This window comes from Ovis canadensis, chromosome 3 (assembly GCF_042477335.2).
Source record: "Ovis canadensis isolate MfBH-ARS-UI-01 breed Bighorn chromosome 3, ARS-UI_OviCan_v2, whole genome shotgun sequence".
In the NCBI taxonomy this organism is placed as follows: Eukaryota; Metazoa; Chordata; class Mammalia; order Artiodactyla; family Bovidae; genus Ovis; species Ovis canadensis.
Window position 1 is genome coordinate 106693834 of NC_091247.1, and position 15867 is coordinate 106709700.

The 15867-nt window shown below is 36.9% G+C and overlaps 1 protein-coding gene and 1 pseudogene across 1 annotated transcript; both read right to left on the reverse strand.

The window, feature by feature from the left end:
* Nucleotides 1-928: 928 nt before the first annotated feature.
* LOC138438159 (olfactory receptor 5W2-like) lies at nt 929-1857 on the reverse strand (annotated as a pseudogene).
* A 12374-nt stretch (nt 1858-14231) lies between these two features.
* Nucleotides 14232-15623, reverse strand: LOC138436294 (olfactory receptor 5W2-like). Its single transcript, XM_069581938.1, has 2 exons — nt 15026-15623; nt 14232-14599 (listed from the first exon to the last, which is right to left on the reverse strand). Exons 1-2 carry the CDS (start codon nt 15621-15623, stop codon nt 14232-14234), a joined length of 966 nt encoding a protein of 321 aa, XP_069438039.1.
* Between the last annotated feature and the right edge of the window lie 244 nt (nt 15624-15867).

Consider the following 15867-nt stretch of genomic DNA (forward strand, 5'->3'; position numbering starts at 1 on the left):
CTTTCAGCCCCTAGCAACAACCAATCTACTCTCTACTTCTATGAAATTTATTTATTTACTTAGGCTGCACCACAAGGCTTGCAAGGATCTTATTTCCCTGACCAGAGATCAAACCTGGGCCTGGGCATTGAAAGCACCAAGTCTTAGTCATTGGACTGCCAGGAATTCCTGAGTTTTACCTTTTAGATTCTATCTATATGTGAGATCATGCAGTACTTATCTTCCTCTGTATGGGTTATTTCACTTAGTATGTTGCCCTCATGGCTCTTCCATGTTATAGCAAATATGACTTCTTTTAACAAACATGGACTTGTATATTTCACAATCTGAAAAGCTGTCAAATCCTCTATCTACTATCCTTTCATGTTTCAAATTCAGTCTTATTTAGATTTGACTGAATATCTCTATTCAAAGATGACTTTATTTTGGACCAGATTTAGATATTTTTGCTTTGGAATAATAGCTCTGTATGTATTATTTCATGATGAATTTGAAGTTATAATGAGTTAGTTGACCATTTAGTTAATATGTTATTTGTGTTAGCTAACATTTAGTAGTATTTAAACTACAAGATGCACTATAGTATATAAAAAGAATCTACATGCTCAAAGATCACTGAGTAAATGCACAATAAGGCTCAGCATAATTGAAACAATGTTTGAATAAAAACTAAACAAAAATTAGCATAATGGAAAAGTCAGAAATGTTTTTCATTTAAACTAAAGGCCATGTACAAATTCTGGAAAGATAATTAAACATGACATGTGAGAGGAACAATAATAGATTTATGATTGAGATTTAGTGTAACACTACTTTAAGAAATTGAAAAATTATGTTTGTCATGTATTCTACCATATAATTTTAATAAATCATCTGTCACTATTTGTGTGTGGATGCATGTTTATTCACATACACCTAACATAAATATTTAAAGCCATTTATTTTTCAATTTTTCGAGGGCCTCTTTCACATCCTTGTTTTATAGACTGTAAATCAGAGAGTTTAACGTGGGAATCACAAGGGTGTAAAACAGCGAGGTTATTTTGTCTTGATCTAGAGAATAGGAAGAACTTGGTCTGAAATACATAGAGAGCATAGTTCCCTGGAAAATTGCCACAGCAGTTAGGTGGGAGGTGCAGGTAGAGAAAGCATTGAATCTGCTCTCAGTGGAGTGGATCTTCAAGACTGATAGGATAATATAACAACAAGAGACAAGGATTCCTGAAATGGTACTTAGTTCAATGAAGCCAAAAATCATAAATATCACTAACTCATTGACCTGTGTGTCTGAGCAAGATATCAACAGAAGAGGAGGAACATCACAAAAAAAGTGGTTAATCTCATTTGACCCACGGAAGTATAAGCGGAATGCTAATGTCGTGTGGATCAAGGCATTTGTCATTCCCACCAGGTAAACCCCAGCCATGATCAGGGAGCACACCCCACTGGGCATGCTGACTGCATAGAGCAAGGGGCTGCTGATGGCCTTGTACTGGTCATAGGCCATCATTGCCAGCAGGAGACACTCAGAATTGGCAAAGATACAGAAGACCAAAAATTGCAGGGCACAGCCATAGAAAGAGATTGACTTTTTCTCGGGAAACAGGTCCACCAGCATCTTGGGGCCACTGGCTGTGGAATAGCAGAGGTCACAGAGGAGAGGTGGCTGAGGAAAAAGTACATGGGTGTGTGCAGCTGGGGATCCATTCTAATCAGGGTTATCACTCCAAGGTTTGCCAGAAGATCGATGAGATAAACATGCAGGAACATGGTAAATAGGGTCACTTTGTTCACAGTGTTATTGGTAATTCCCAAGAAAATGAATTCAGTCACAGAGGAGCAGTTCTCTCCTTCCATTCTTTTTAGATCTTGTATAAACTGTTGAGAAATTGATTAAAAAAATAAATGGCACATTCATGTGTAACACTTCTACACATCTGTAAAAAATCCTAAGGCAGAACATGTTTTTTTTTTCTTCTGCAATTGTGTTTTTATATTCAGAAAAATATGCACACACACAAATTAAAGAGGCATAGCCCTCTATTCTGCAAGAATAAAATGAATTTGAGAAAGACCTTTTTGAAAGATTGATGTAAATCTAGATGCCATCCACAAGGTTTGTCACTTTCTACCAGCTCTTTTCTGAGCCTTACTTTTTTTTTAATTTTAGCCTCAGGGAGGAGATCTAGAGTAATATACCTTTTTTCACCTCTTGAAAACCATATGAAAGAGACTCCAATGATAGAGAGGCTAGTCTCTAACATTTAGGATTAAGTATTTTTAATGCTTGAAAATATTCACTTGGGTAAAAAACATATGATTACAATTTCTGTGTTTCTCAAAAAAAGCATGATTGGTTTAAGATTTTTTGACTTAGTTTTATACTCACTACAGGGTTTTTGACTTAGTTTTATACTCACTATAGGGTGAGTATATCTGACTAGTAATAACAACAGCAACAAAAAATTATGTTAAATTATTTTAATTCATGCTGTGTTTAGCCTCTGGTGAGACATGAAATAATTATTACTGACCTGTTTCCTAGATATTTGCTATTGCTTTCCCACAATGCTCATTATCTCTTTGTGGAGTGGTTGTTTTCAAAGGATGAATCTTTTTACCAGTGGAAGAAAAGAGCTAAGAGGAAATGAAAGCAACAAAATTAATCACACATTTGCATCCCTTTAGATTCTAAATGGCTTTTTTATATAATAAAATGGAAATGATAGGAGGGACAATGTTGTTCTTTCTTCAGTTACCATGTCTTATCTGACTCTTCACAACCCTATGGACTGCAGCAAGCCACGCTTCCCTGTCCTTCACCATCTCCTGGAGTTTGCTTAAACATCTGTTCAGGTTGCCATCCAACCATCTCATCCTCTGTCGCCCTCTTCTCCTTCTGCCTTCAATCTTTGCCAGCATCAGGGTTTTTCCCAGTGAGTTGTCTTTCGCATCAGGCGGCCAAAGTATTGGAGCTTCAGCTCCAACAACAATCTTTCCAGTGTGTATTCGGGGTTGATTTCCTTTAAGACTGACTGATTTCCCTTAAGTTTGATCTCCTTGCTGTCCAAGAGACTTTCAACAGTCTTCTCCAACACCACAGTTCAAAAGCATCAATTCTTTGGCACTCTGCCTTCTTTATGGTCCAGATCGGACAACTGTATGTGACTGCTGAGAAAACCATAACTTTGACTATACAGACCTTTGTCAGCAAAGTGATGAGTTTGCTTTTTAAACACTGTCTAGGTTTGTCATAGCAACAGTATTTACTACACATATTTGTGTCACTTTATATTATAAATGACTTTTTATATAATAAACTGGAAATGAGATTAGGGATGATACATACTTCTAAAATACATAGACTTCTCTCTCTGTTATACATTTGTATTTATGTGTGAACATATGTATATGTTTAGGTATATGGAGAAAGAGTACAAGTTATGGGCTTTTTCTTTAGACCTAAGTTAACATGGCATGTGTTCACATGGGGATACATTTGTACCTATTTTTATTGTTACTTGAGCACCTACACTATTTTTCAATACAACAAAACGTATCTCAAGTTCATATATATATTGCTCAATGCTAAAGGAAGTAAAGGCTTTTGTGTGAACCAACAGCAAAATAAAATAAAATGTTGTATGGTGGATATTAACAAGCTCAGACAGATCCTTTCAATTATGAGAAGAAAACACTATTTCTAGCCATTAGACCCAGATTTTAGTGAGTAACCAAGCATAAAATGCTTCATTTACATATATATATTTTTTTTAATCAAAAAGTTAAGTATTTTCTCTTACATTTCTTAAGACAGGATCTAGGAACTTACCTGAAATAAGCAGGTCTTGGTTAGCTGAACAATAGGCAGATGGCTTTTTATTTAAACAGATTCATTGGGATTTAAATCCCTGTGCTACTGTCCTTTGGCTTTGGTGTTATTCAAATATTTCCTTAACTACATTTCTGCTTCTGTATATCCCCACATGAATTCAGGAACAATTTAGCAAAGGCTAAGCTTTTTTGCTTCATTATTGTCAGCAAATTGATTCATGGTAGAATGAAAACTGCAAATTGTCTTTGTGGCATGCTTCACAGTTAGCCAGAAACTATCTCCTTCTCTAGTCAAAGAGGGAACCTAATGAAAGTCAAAAAATTCTCCCTTCATCATTTCCAGCTCCTTTTGATTGTTCGTTTTGCTTCTGAAACACTATCCTTTATTATCTCATTTTGGAGTATTATTATGCTTTGCATTACCTTTTTAATTAAATTATAATGCACATAAAATAAAGTTCACCCTTTTAATGTATACTGTTCTTAACTTTTAGTATATTTTCAAGATTGTTCAGTTATCACCTATCTACTTCAGAACGTTTTCACCACTCCAATAAGAAACAACAAGCCTATTAGCTGTTATTCCCCTTTCTTCCCTCCCTGAGCCCTGGAAACCACTCCTTTCTGAGAGAGCATGGTTTCCTATTCTTGGCCTTGCATATAAACAGAATCACGTAGTATGTGTTTTTATTCTGTCAGACTTCTTTTCTTCAGTATACTGTTTTCAATGTTCATCTATGTTCTTGAACATATAAGTTTGTTTCATTAAGTGACACAATAATAATTCATTTTCAGGCTATAACACATTTTATTGACCCTTTGTTCAGTTAGATGATCATTGGGTTATTTCTATTTAGTTGTGATTCAACATTCTTGCCAATGCTACCTTTCAAGGCAGCCCTCATCACCAAATATCATCTTATTCCCATTCTCCAACCACATATCATCCAGGGATATTTCACTGATTTCTGTGACTCTCTCATATTCTCTAAATTGTGCACTCTTTTTTGAATTATGTTTATTTTGTTCATTTGAGAATCTCTCTACCACAATTAAGGCCTCAGAAATATGATCAATGCTTATTTTGAATTTCCTAAGCTCCCTGGTACAAGACGATGAAAAGTAGGGCTTTCTAAACACTTATTATTAAGTATTTCTTGTCATCAAAGTGATATAAAATAAATAAAATATACCTGTTTGTGGGATTTTAATATTGATATGGCTCATATGTGCAAAGATGACCCATTTAGAAAATTGCACAGGTATGATAACTTTTCTAAATCTTCAGAGTTCCATTTTATTCCTAAAATAATGTGTTCCCTGGGGGCTCAGATGATAAAGAATCTAAAATTTGATGTAACATCTTGGTATCTCTGATGTTACTGGACTATTCTCTGGCATCCCAGAACTAGCCCTCTTTTCACAATGACCTGAATAACCAAAATGTCAGTCACTCTCCCTCTATATGTGTGTTGTTTAAGAAGTGCTTCATAAAAGCACTTTGTGTACATATATGCACAACAAAATAAAGAAAAGGCTACAGATTTAATAACAATAACATTAAAAAACTATTAATAAGCAAATCAGTACTTAGAAATTAACAGAGTTCTACAATGAGCTCATTGATAGTTTGGGAAGAATAAAGCAAATTGTGCACTTTTCCTGTATTTTCCTTAGAGATACAGTATCTCTTTATCTTTCTTTTGAATTTTTGCCATACTCTAGCTGCTTTGATGAACAAAAATGGTCAGAAATATTGTAAGTCACTTCTTTTTTTAAAAAATATAAATTTATTTATTTTAATTGGAGGTTAAAGTCACTTCTGAGTCTAGCCTTTAAGAAGGCAGTATCTAAAAGTCATGACCTACAGTACAGAAAGTCCAACAAATCATCTGAATAACAGATTTGACAAGTTCTGAGATAACATGGACTAGGAAGAGGAGAATTTGAGTCTATCTTGCTAGTCATTTACATCCTGTGCATTTATGAAAGACCTTGCAGTCTAACCCATCTTTCCATGAATATTCCATGTATCCTCAGTTAACATGAGAAAAAAAAAAGATAATGAATCAATGGTCATTCTTTTAAGTTATTTAGGTTTGAAATACAGTTTTATGTAGTAAGAGATAACAGGAACTGTGTGGGGAAATAAATGAGAGAGAAACAAATTTTAAGTGTGTTGTGCTGTGCTTAGTCACTCAGTCATGTCTGACTCTCTGTGACCCCAATTGACGGTAGCCTGCTAGGCTCCTCTGTCCATGGAATTCTCCAGGTAAGAATATGGGAGGTGGTAGTTATTCCCTTCTCCAGGGTCTCCTGCAGGGCAGGCAGATTCTTTACCATCTGAGCTACCAGGGAAATTATGTATATATATTATTAGGGCTTCCCTGGTGGCTCAGAGGTTAGAGTCTACCTGGAATGTGGGAGACCTGGGTTCGATCCCTGGGTCGGGAAGATCCCTTGGAGAAGGAAATGGCAACTCACTCCAGTACTCTTGCCTGGAGAATCCCATGGAGGGAGGAGCCTGGTAGGCTACAGTCCATGGGGTTGCAAAGAGTCGGACACGACTGAGCGACTTCACTTTCACTTTCATATATATAAAGAGTGAAGAAAATCTTCGAAAACCATATATTTATCTGACAGAGATATAATGCCTTTTGCAGCATAGGTCCATGCTGCTGCTGCTAAGTCGCTTCAGTCTTGTCCGACTCTGGGCAACCCCATAGACGGCAGCCCACCAGGCTCCCCCGTCCCTGGGATTCTCCAGGCAAGAACACTGGAGTGGGTTGCCATTTCCTTCTCCAATGCATGAAAGTGAAAAGTGAAAGTGAAGTCCTGCCCGACTGTTAGCGACCCCATGGACTGAAGCCTACCAGGCTCCTCCCTTCATGGGATTTTCCAGGCAAGAGTACTGGAGTGGGTTGCCATTGCCTTCTCCTAGGTCCATGAATGGACCCAAAGATTTTCATATTGAGAGAAGTAAGTCAGACAGAGAAAGATACATATCATAAGATAGCACTTATATGTGAAATCTAGAATATGGTACAAGCTATCTTTTTTTACAAAACAGAAACAGAGTCACAAATGTTTGGGTTCCTTTTCTGATTGCTTCTTTTACTTGTTTCTTGCTCTCATCTACGTGGTTTTCTCTAAAACTACAATATTCAGCAGGTTAAAGGTCATTTAATTAGTCCATTTTTAATTTGGAGGAAAAGATACCTAGTGAAAAATTGTGTTACTTTTTAAATTGTTATTCCCATTCTTGGTATAATAATCCCAACTGTTGTTTATTACTTTTGTCATTAGGTCAAGTCTGACTCTTTTGTGGCCCCATTTACTGTAGCCCACCAGGCTCCTCTGTCCATGGGATTTCCCAAGCAATAATACTGAAGTGGATTGCCTTTTTCTTCTCCAGGGAATCTTCTCTCAGGGATCAAACCTGTGTCTCCAGCATTAGCAGGCAGATTCTTTACCACTGAGCCACTAGGAAAGCCAAATCACATCAATACTAAGGTATCAAGTACAGTACTCTATGGAGATATTTTTGAGGCAAAGATCAAACCACATAACTATTAATAATTTCTCATTAAAATCAAGAAACTGATGTATTTGTATTACAAAAGAGTTTTATTATTATTTACTTCACTGTCACACATATGGTATATACAGAATTGTTTTAGTCATCTCATTCTATTCCTGTTCATTTAAAATTTCCCCTCAGCTACATTCTTGTCTTCTGGGAAAAATCCCTTCTGTTGCATTTCATTCATCCAGAACCCAGCTTTAGCTTTTTAACAGTGCTATTATCAAGATCATGTTGACTGACACTTTTTAATCTACTCTCATTCAACAGTTTAAACCTGAGTTTGGGTAGAAAAATTATTATTTTAAATTGGATAACAAAATACCTCCCAATGGGATTTGTGTTTCATTAAAAATGGAGATCTTAAATAATTGAAAAGCATGTCTTTAGAAGAAAATGTCTTCCTCATATATAAGCAAGTGGGAAAAATATCTCTAGGATTTTCCTGGCACTCCTGGTAACATTAAGATAGTTCTCTATTGGCAAGTGTGTACTGAGGAGGAAATTACTTTTTTCAGAATATAGTTTCTGTTCCTCAAACCTAGAGTACTATGACACAGAGTTCATCGGCAGATACAGTACTAAATACATTATGTCTCATTGCAGCTAAGAGATGGAGAAGGCAATGGCAACCCACTCCAATACTCTTGCCTGGAAAATCCCATGGATGGAGGAGCCTGGAAGGCTGCAGTCCATGGGGTTGCTAAGAGTCAAACACGACTGAATGACTTCACTTTCACTTTTGACTTTAATGTATTGGAGAAGGAAATAGCAATCCACTCAGTGTTCTTGCCTGGAGAATCCCAGGGGCTGGGGAGTCTGGTAGGCTGCTGTCTATGGGGTCACACAGGGTCAGACACTACTGAAGTGACTTAGCGGCAGCAGCAGTAGCTGAGAGAATGACTGGGAGAGCCAGTGTATGAATAAAGACAGTGTTTTTCTATAAGCAAGGCAGCATTTCTAATAACATAAAATGAATACTGTACTGAGATACTCTGTGGAATTATGCATTACACTAAAATCACATATGTACACTGAACATTCCTTTTGTACAATAGGCCTTTAGACTAAAAAATACAAATAAGATTTATTACCATTTCTCATTGCATCTACTTTGCTTAATGAAAATCAGAGTCTAATATGCTTATAGAAATTTTCACCTAAAAAAGTACACTGCAAGAACATTTTCAGAAATGAAACTATAACCAGACCCCCCTCACCAAATAATTTGTTGCTTTTTGGCAATTTTACTCACACCCATCACAAATTAATGTTCAATACCATATATCACTTAGCTTGTTAATTTTTGAGGTATATACCAGGGAAATCATGTTGCCTTTACACTATTATGTCTCGCTTCTTTCACTCAGTATTATGTTTGTGAAATTTCTCCATATGTTGTTGTATGCAGAGGTAGTTCATTTATCTACACCGCAGTCTACTTTTCCAATATACAAACTTATCATAAAGTTATTTATCTAATCCAGAGCAGGAGTCAGTAAACTCGATTCACGACATTTTACCTAAGCTGAGACATACCATTTATATGTGTATTACGGATGGTTGCTTTTGGGATATAGCGAAAAACTGTTCAGGTGTCGCTAAGGTTTTATGGCCTACAAACCCTAAAATATACATTAAAGAAAAGCTTGTCAAGTCCTAAACTAATGTACTGGGAAAAATTTTAGTTATTTTCAGTGTTATAGCATTTCAAATCCTACTATGGTGAATATTTCTGTACAAGTCTTTTAGTGAAGATATTCATTCTTCCCTCTCGGATATATGGTATTTTTAGTCTTAGGACACTTGTACAGCCTTCTAACATGTATACTATCATGTGAATTGAATCGCCAGTCTATGTCTGACGCAGGATGCAGCATGCTTGGGGCTGGTGCATGGGGATGACCCAGAAAGATGTTATGGGGAGGGAGGTGGGAGGGGGGTTCATGTTTGGGAATGCATGTAAGAATTAAAGATTTTAAAATTTAAAAAATAAAAAACTAAAAATTAAAAAAATAATAAAAAAAAAGAAGACTCAGCCATGGAGTTTTACCGAGTTCAGTGGCAATTTTCCATCTACTATCAATATGTGAAGGCCACGGTGCTTCACAACTTCACCAGCAGGCGATATTTCAATTGCTTATATTCTGCCATTCTGTAGATGACACAGTGTGACTTTACTTTTTGTTTCAGTTTTGTTTACCTGAGCATTAGTAAGGTTGAATATCTATTTCTATGGGGAATCTATGAGATTCTGAATTTAAATAACAGGCCACACAATTCTTTGTGTGAACATGAAGGGCTGAAGTGACTCATTTTTCTTTCATTTTCCAAATCTGTTCCAATAATAGGGATGGCTTTACACAGAAGTAGAGTCATATTTTATAGAGGCAGGTTGTATCATCTGGAAAGGACCTTACAGGTAACCTGGCTGAAGTTCCCATTTTACACAGGGGGATCTGAGGGATAGAAAGGGAGAGTGATGAGTTCCGTTTAGAGTGGCATCACTACCTGGTCCAGAGCATGCTTCTAGCTAGGGAGAGAGATTTCTGGTGAGGTTAAACGTCACTCCTTCCAGCTTAAACAGAAACCCTCTTACGTATTGGTTTATTGAACATTACTACTGCTCTCTTTCTATCAAATGTAGTTATACAGCCTATGACCACTATGCCTCTCTCTCTTCTCTGTGTTATATAGGTAACCGAGTCTATCATTATGCCACATTTATTGTTAAGAATTTAAATTCAAGGATGAAGACAGAGATTATAGAATGGATACCTTAGAATAATATTGACACATTATCCACTGTCACTGACAATACTGCACTTGAACAAAGATATTTTCCATCAAGATCAGTGATATATCAGAGGGATGTATTGTGGAAAAAAGGAAAGTTAGTGATCAAGACTGAAGTAGACTGGTTAGAATACATCAGAGCCTTTTGATATGTTGCTCCCTATTTCTGAAAAATTTCATTATAGTAGAATCTTTACATACCATGACCAAACTTCCATTTGAGTTATGAATTCCCTAAAAAAATCCCATAATTTCTTCTTTAACCTCTGTAATTCCAGACATGAAAGCCAGATATTATCTAGATGTTGTTTGCTGCGATTCTATTTTGGCTATCAATTAATGGGATCAAATTTTCTTTCTTCATATCACTTACATTAGATCCGATAAAATGGACCAATATGTAAATCATATCAGTCTTTAGATAATGTAACAAATATATGTCATATGAATGGAGATGGATTAATTAGATAATATGTTACATCAAAATCTATTGATGCCCTATTTTTCTTAGACTTTAATTTTCAGACAGTGCTTTGATCAAGCTGTTTTTATAAGCAACAGTTCCAAAAGAGTTTGATAAAATGATAAAATATGCTAGGATTAGAAACCTATAAGCCTTTTATCTAAAATAAGAATTCTTTGCAGTATTTTTCTACCATGAGAATTTTTCTCAATATGCCATGCATGTGTGTGAGCTCAGTCATATTTGACTCTTCGCAACTTTATAGGCCATAGCCTGCCAGACTCCTCTTTTCATGGATTTCTCTGAGCAAAAATCTGTAGAGGGTTGTAATTTCCTCCTCCAGGGGGAATTCCTGACCCAGGGGTCAAACCCATATTTCCTGCATCTCCTGCATTGACAGGCAGATTCTTTACAACTGAGACATCTGGGAAGCCCAACATGCCATAAAGTCTCACAAATGACATTTTGAATAACAGAGTAAGTTCTTTGACTTTACTTCCATTCTAAAATACATTCACATAAGGATATTTTAGAATGGCCACTAGAAATTTAAGACAATCATTGGCTTTTAGCTTATAAAATTTTAATGGATAATTAACAATCTTTCCATAGCTTACAGTGCTTCAAATATATGGCCATATCTTCACTTTCTCAACAAACTGATTCAGTGCTTAGCCTTCAGGACACAAGAATAAAGGTAAATATCAATAACTCATAGCTGTTTAGTTCTAATGTAATCATTATGCATGTCTTTATAGATCCATTATTAGTGTCCACAACTAATTCATGTGCATTCCCCCTAAAACCTATTGTATACATGTGTAAAAGAAATGCATATTCAAATATGCTTTAAATATATATATATATGTATATATATGTATATATATGAACATACATGTATTAACACAGGCTTCCCAGGTGGCACTAGTGGTAAAGAACCCACCTGCCAATGCAGGAAACATGAGGACATGGAGTTTGATTCCTGGATTGAGAAGATGCCCTAGAGGAGGGCATGGCAACCCACTCCAGTATTCTTGCTTGGAGAATCCCATGGACAGAAGAGCTTGGATGTCTACAGTCCACTGGGTTGCAAAGAGTCAGATATAACTGAAACTGAAGTAACAACATATGAACACACATATATTAACATACACATATATATGGTTTATGAGCATTCTTTGCTAAAGGATTAAGCATCCCATCTCTGTTATTCAAACACTGATTATTGTCTGGTGACATAAAGTTGTAAAATAAGCAAATATGTAATAAATAAAAAATAGCAAACATTTTTAGTGTTTTTAGTGCTAATTATATCACAGTTACACAAAATTAACTGAGAGTTTAGTATATACCAAATATATTTGTGTACATATATGTATGTGCATATATATGCATATGGGCTTCCCTGGTAGCTCAGCTGGTAAAGAATCCGCCTGCAATGCAGGAGACCCTGATTTGACTCCTGCATCAGGAAGTTCCCCTGGAGCGGGGATAGGCGACCCACCCCTGTATTGTTATTTTTTAAATTTAGATTTATTTATTTTAATTAGAGGCCCTGTTCTTGTGCTTCCCTGGTGGCTCAGATGGTAAAGAATCTGCCTGTAATGTGGGAAACCTGGGTTTGATGCTAGGTTGGGAAATCCCCTAGAGGAGGGCATGGCAACCCACTGCAGTATTCTTGCCTGGAGAATCCCCATGGGCAGAGGAGCCTGGTGGGCTACAGTCCATGGAGTAGCAAAGAGTCAGACATGACTGAGCAACTAAGTACAGCACAGCACATATATGTATACACATACATATATATGTGTGTGTGTGTGTGTGTATCTATCTATCTTTCTTTTACAATAGTTTTAGACATTTTGTGCTGGGAGCCAGCGTGAGGAATCCCACCCGTGACAAGGTCATGTGGCAGAGGCTTGATGGGCAAGGCGAGTCAAGCCTCAGGTTTTCCCCCTGGCATTTCCTGAGCATGAACCCCCAAAATAAGAACCTGCCTGTCTTGTACTTTTCCACTCTTCTGACACACTCTGGAAAAAAGTTAACTCAGGGCTTTAGTCTTCTGCATTTGAAAGGGTGTTTCAATCCGAAAACCCCTCTGATGGCTTTCTAGCCTGCCTGCAGGACTCGTACAGCTGCGTATGTGATTGTTTGAGGCCTCCTGACTGTGGGAGGCACAGGAAGCTTAAAACATCCTAGGAATGTAGGGGCTTCTGAGGAGTCAAAATCATTAGAATAGGACTGATTAAAGGTTTCATTTGTTGAGCCAATACTTGCTGCCAAATTTTCATATCTTTTATTTGTAGAGATAGTTGGTATATAGAAAAACAGGTAGTAGACCTGGTATTAGCAACATTAGATCTTTGAGTTAAGTACTTTCTTTGTTATAACCCACTGCATCTTTGTTCTAGAGGAATGTAACTTTATTTAGCATTTTGAGGGTGATACAGAGTAAAGAAAAAACACTTCTAGGGAAAAGGAGTTTTCTGGTTGATAGACAATTATCCAGGAAGAGAGCCATAAAAATGTTAACAGGCCTCTTGGCCAGAAGATAATGTAAACCACCTGAGACCTTTTGTATATGGGAGGGTATGCAAAAAGAAAGCCTTGTCTCAATGAGGGTCAGGACTTCTGCCCCTGCATAACTCTGCATATTCCATTATTTCTTTATGTTACAACTTGGGGTATATAAGCTGATTTTGAAAAATAAAGTTTTTGGAATCTTGCACCGATGCTGGGCTCCCCATGTTGTTCTTTTCTCCCCTTTTTTGGCTGAATTCCCATCTGGAGCGGGGAGGCTCACCACGTCTACTTACTTGCCCTGGCTTCTAAGATCCATGTGAAAGGGGGCCTAAGGCGGGGCACCCTTCGATATTCAAGTGGGCTCCGTGGCCTAATGTAGATGGTGCAAACCTCTTGTCTCAAGGTTTTATTGGTTTTCCCTGTAAACCAAGTTATTCAGCCTCTTTTTCTCCACCTAAATTTCCTATTATACTATTTCTTCCTAATCTAATCTTATATTTCTAAATTAATAAATAAATAAGTTTCTCCTTGCCTACGTCATTCATGCTTCAAATTACCCTAGATCCACTGGGGCTGGACCCCGACAATTTTGCTTTTGGATTTACAGCCCTCAATTTTTGTTTCATGATAATTTTAAGTCTTATTATGAAATACTTGAATGTTTAGTTCCTTAATGTTTAATATTAACACTAACAACTTTTAGTATAGAATCTACAAGATGTACTATAACATATAAAGGAAATAAGAGCTGAAAATTCTCAGTAAATGCATAATAAGTCCTAGGGAAATTGAAATAACATTTGAATGAAAAAAATGAAACAAAAGTTGGCATAATTAGAAAACTCAAAAGTTTTTAAAAAAACAGTTAGTGCCACATTTAAATTCTGGACACACACTAAGCAGACGTGTGAGGGGAACTGTAATATATTTTAGGATTGAGGTTTAATCCAAATACTTCTTTGTTTAGGAATCTGAAAAATTTCTGTTTCTCATGTGTTATATTATATGTCATATAATTTTTTAATTGAACAAGTACTATATATGTGTGTGGATGTGTACACATATATATGATAGAAATATTTTAAAATGCAATTTAGTTTTTTTCAATTTTACTAGGGCCTGTTTCACATCTTCATTCCTTAGGCTGTAAATCAGAGGGTTTAACATGGGAATCACAAGGGTGTAAAACAATGAGGACATTTTGTCTTGATCTAAAGAGTAGGAAGAACTTGGCCTGAAATACATGAAGAGCATAGTTTCCTGGAAGATTACCACAGCAGTTAGGTAGAAGGTACAGGTGGAAAAAGCTTTGAGCCTCCCCTCTGCAAAGCGGATCTTCAAGACTGAAAGGAGAACTCCTGAAATGCTACTCAGTTCAATGAAGCCAAAAATGGTGAATATCACTGTAGGGAACAAGGTATAAGGAAGGTTGAGAAGTGCTTGCAAATGAGACTCTCAGCCAGGGCTGAACATTCTTGCAAACGAGATGTTCAGCTAAGAATCCTGTTTGTTCCCATGGGAAAAGAACATTTCTTGCACACAAGGATGTTTCTCTGATTCCTCAAAAGGAACAGACCCAGGGACAAAACGGATTCTAAGTTGATAAGGAAGTTCCCCAAAACAAAGTCTTAGCTGCAGTAAATAAGTCAAGGTAAAGGTTTTCTCGCCCTGCACCTGCTCACTGTATAGTCTCTGAATCATAGTGCTTGGCAACTTGCCCTGTAGGTTGTTGTGCAAGGGATATAAAATAAAGCAGCTGTAAGAAGCAAGTGTTAAAATATAAAGATTCAAGCCACTCCACAGTGTTGGTGTTTCATTCCATCGCCAGCATATCACTAACTCACTGACCTGTTTATCTGAACAAGATAGCAATGGGAGAGGAGGAACATCACAAAAAAAGTGGTTACTTTCATTTGACTCACATAAATATAAGCAGAATGCTAATGTCATGTGTATCAGAGCATCTGCCATTCCCACCAGGTAAACCCCAGCCATGAGCAGGGAGCACACCCTTCTGGACATGCTGACCACATACAGCAAGGGGCTGCTGATGGCCTTGTGCCAGTCATAGGCCATCACTGCCAGCAGGAGACACTCAGCGTCAGCAAAGATACAGAAGACCAAGAATTGCAGAGCACAGCCACAGAAAGAGATTGATTTGTTCTTGGCAAATAGGTCCACCATCATCTTAAGGCTGATGGCTGTGGAACTGCAGAGATCACAGAAGGAGAGTTGGCTGAGGAAAAAGTACATGGGTGTGTGCAGCTGGGGATCCATCCTAATCAGGGTTATCATTCCAAGATTTGCCAGAAGGTTGATGAGATAAACAAGGAGAAACATTGTAAATAGGATCACTTTGTTCTCAGTGTTCTCAGTAATTCCCAAGAAAATAAATTCAGTCACGGAGGAGCAATTCCTTCTATCCATTCTTCTTTGTTCTTGCATAAACTTCTGAGAATATGATCAAGACAATGACACTTGCATGTGGTAACACTTGCACATCTGTAAAATAAGGTAGAATATTGTTTTCTGTAATAATCTTTTTATAGTCAGGAAATTTTCTAGCCATGCACCCCCTCTTTAGAGAGGCATAGCTGTCTATTCTGCAGTAATTAAAATTATCTAAAAAAGACCTTTGAGAAAATTTGATGTAAATTTAGATGTTATTTAT

Coding starts and splice junctions, on each gene's coding strand:
- LOC138436294 (XM_069581938.1), bottom strand. CDS start 15,623: ATGGATAGAAGGAATTGCTCCTCCGTGACTGAATTTATTTTCTTGGGA. Junction 14,600..15,025: donor GGTCAGTGAGTTAGTGATAT/GCTGGCGATGGA, acceptor TGTTCCCTACAG/TGATATTCACCATTTTTGGC.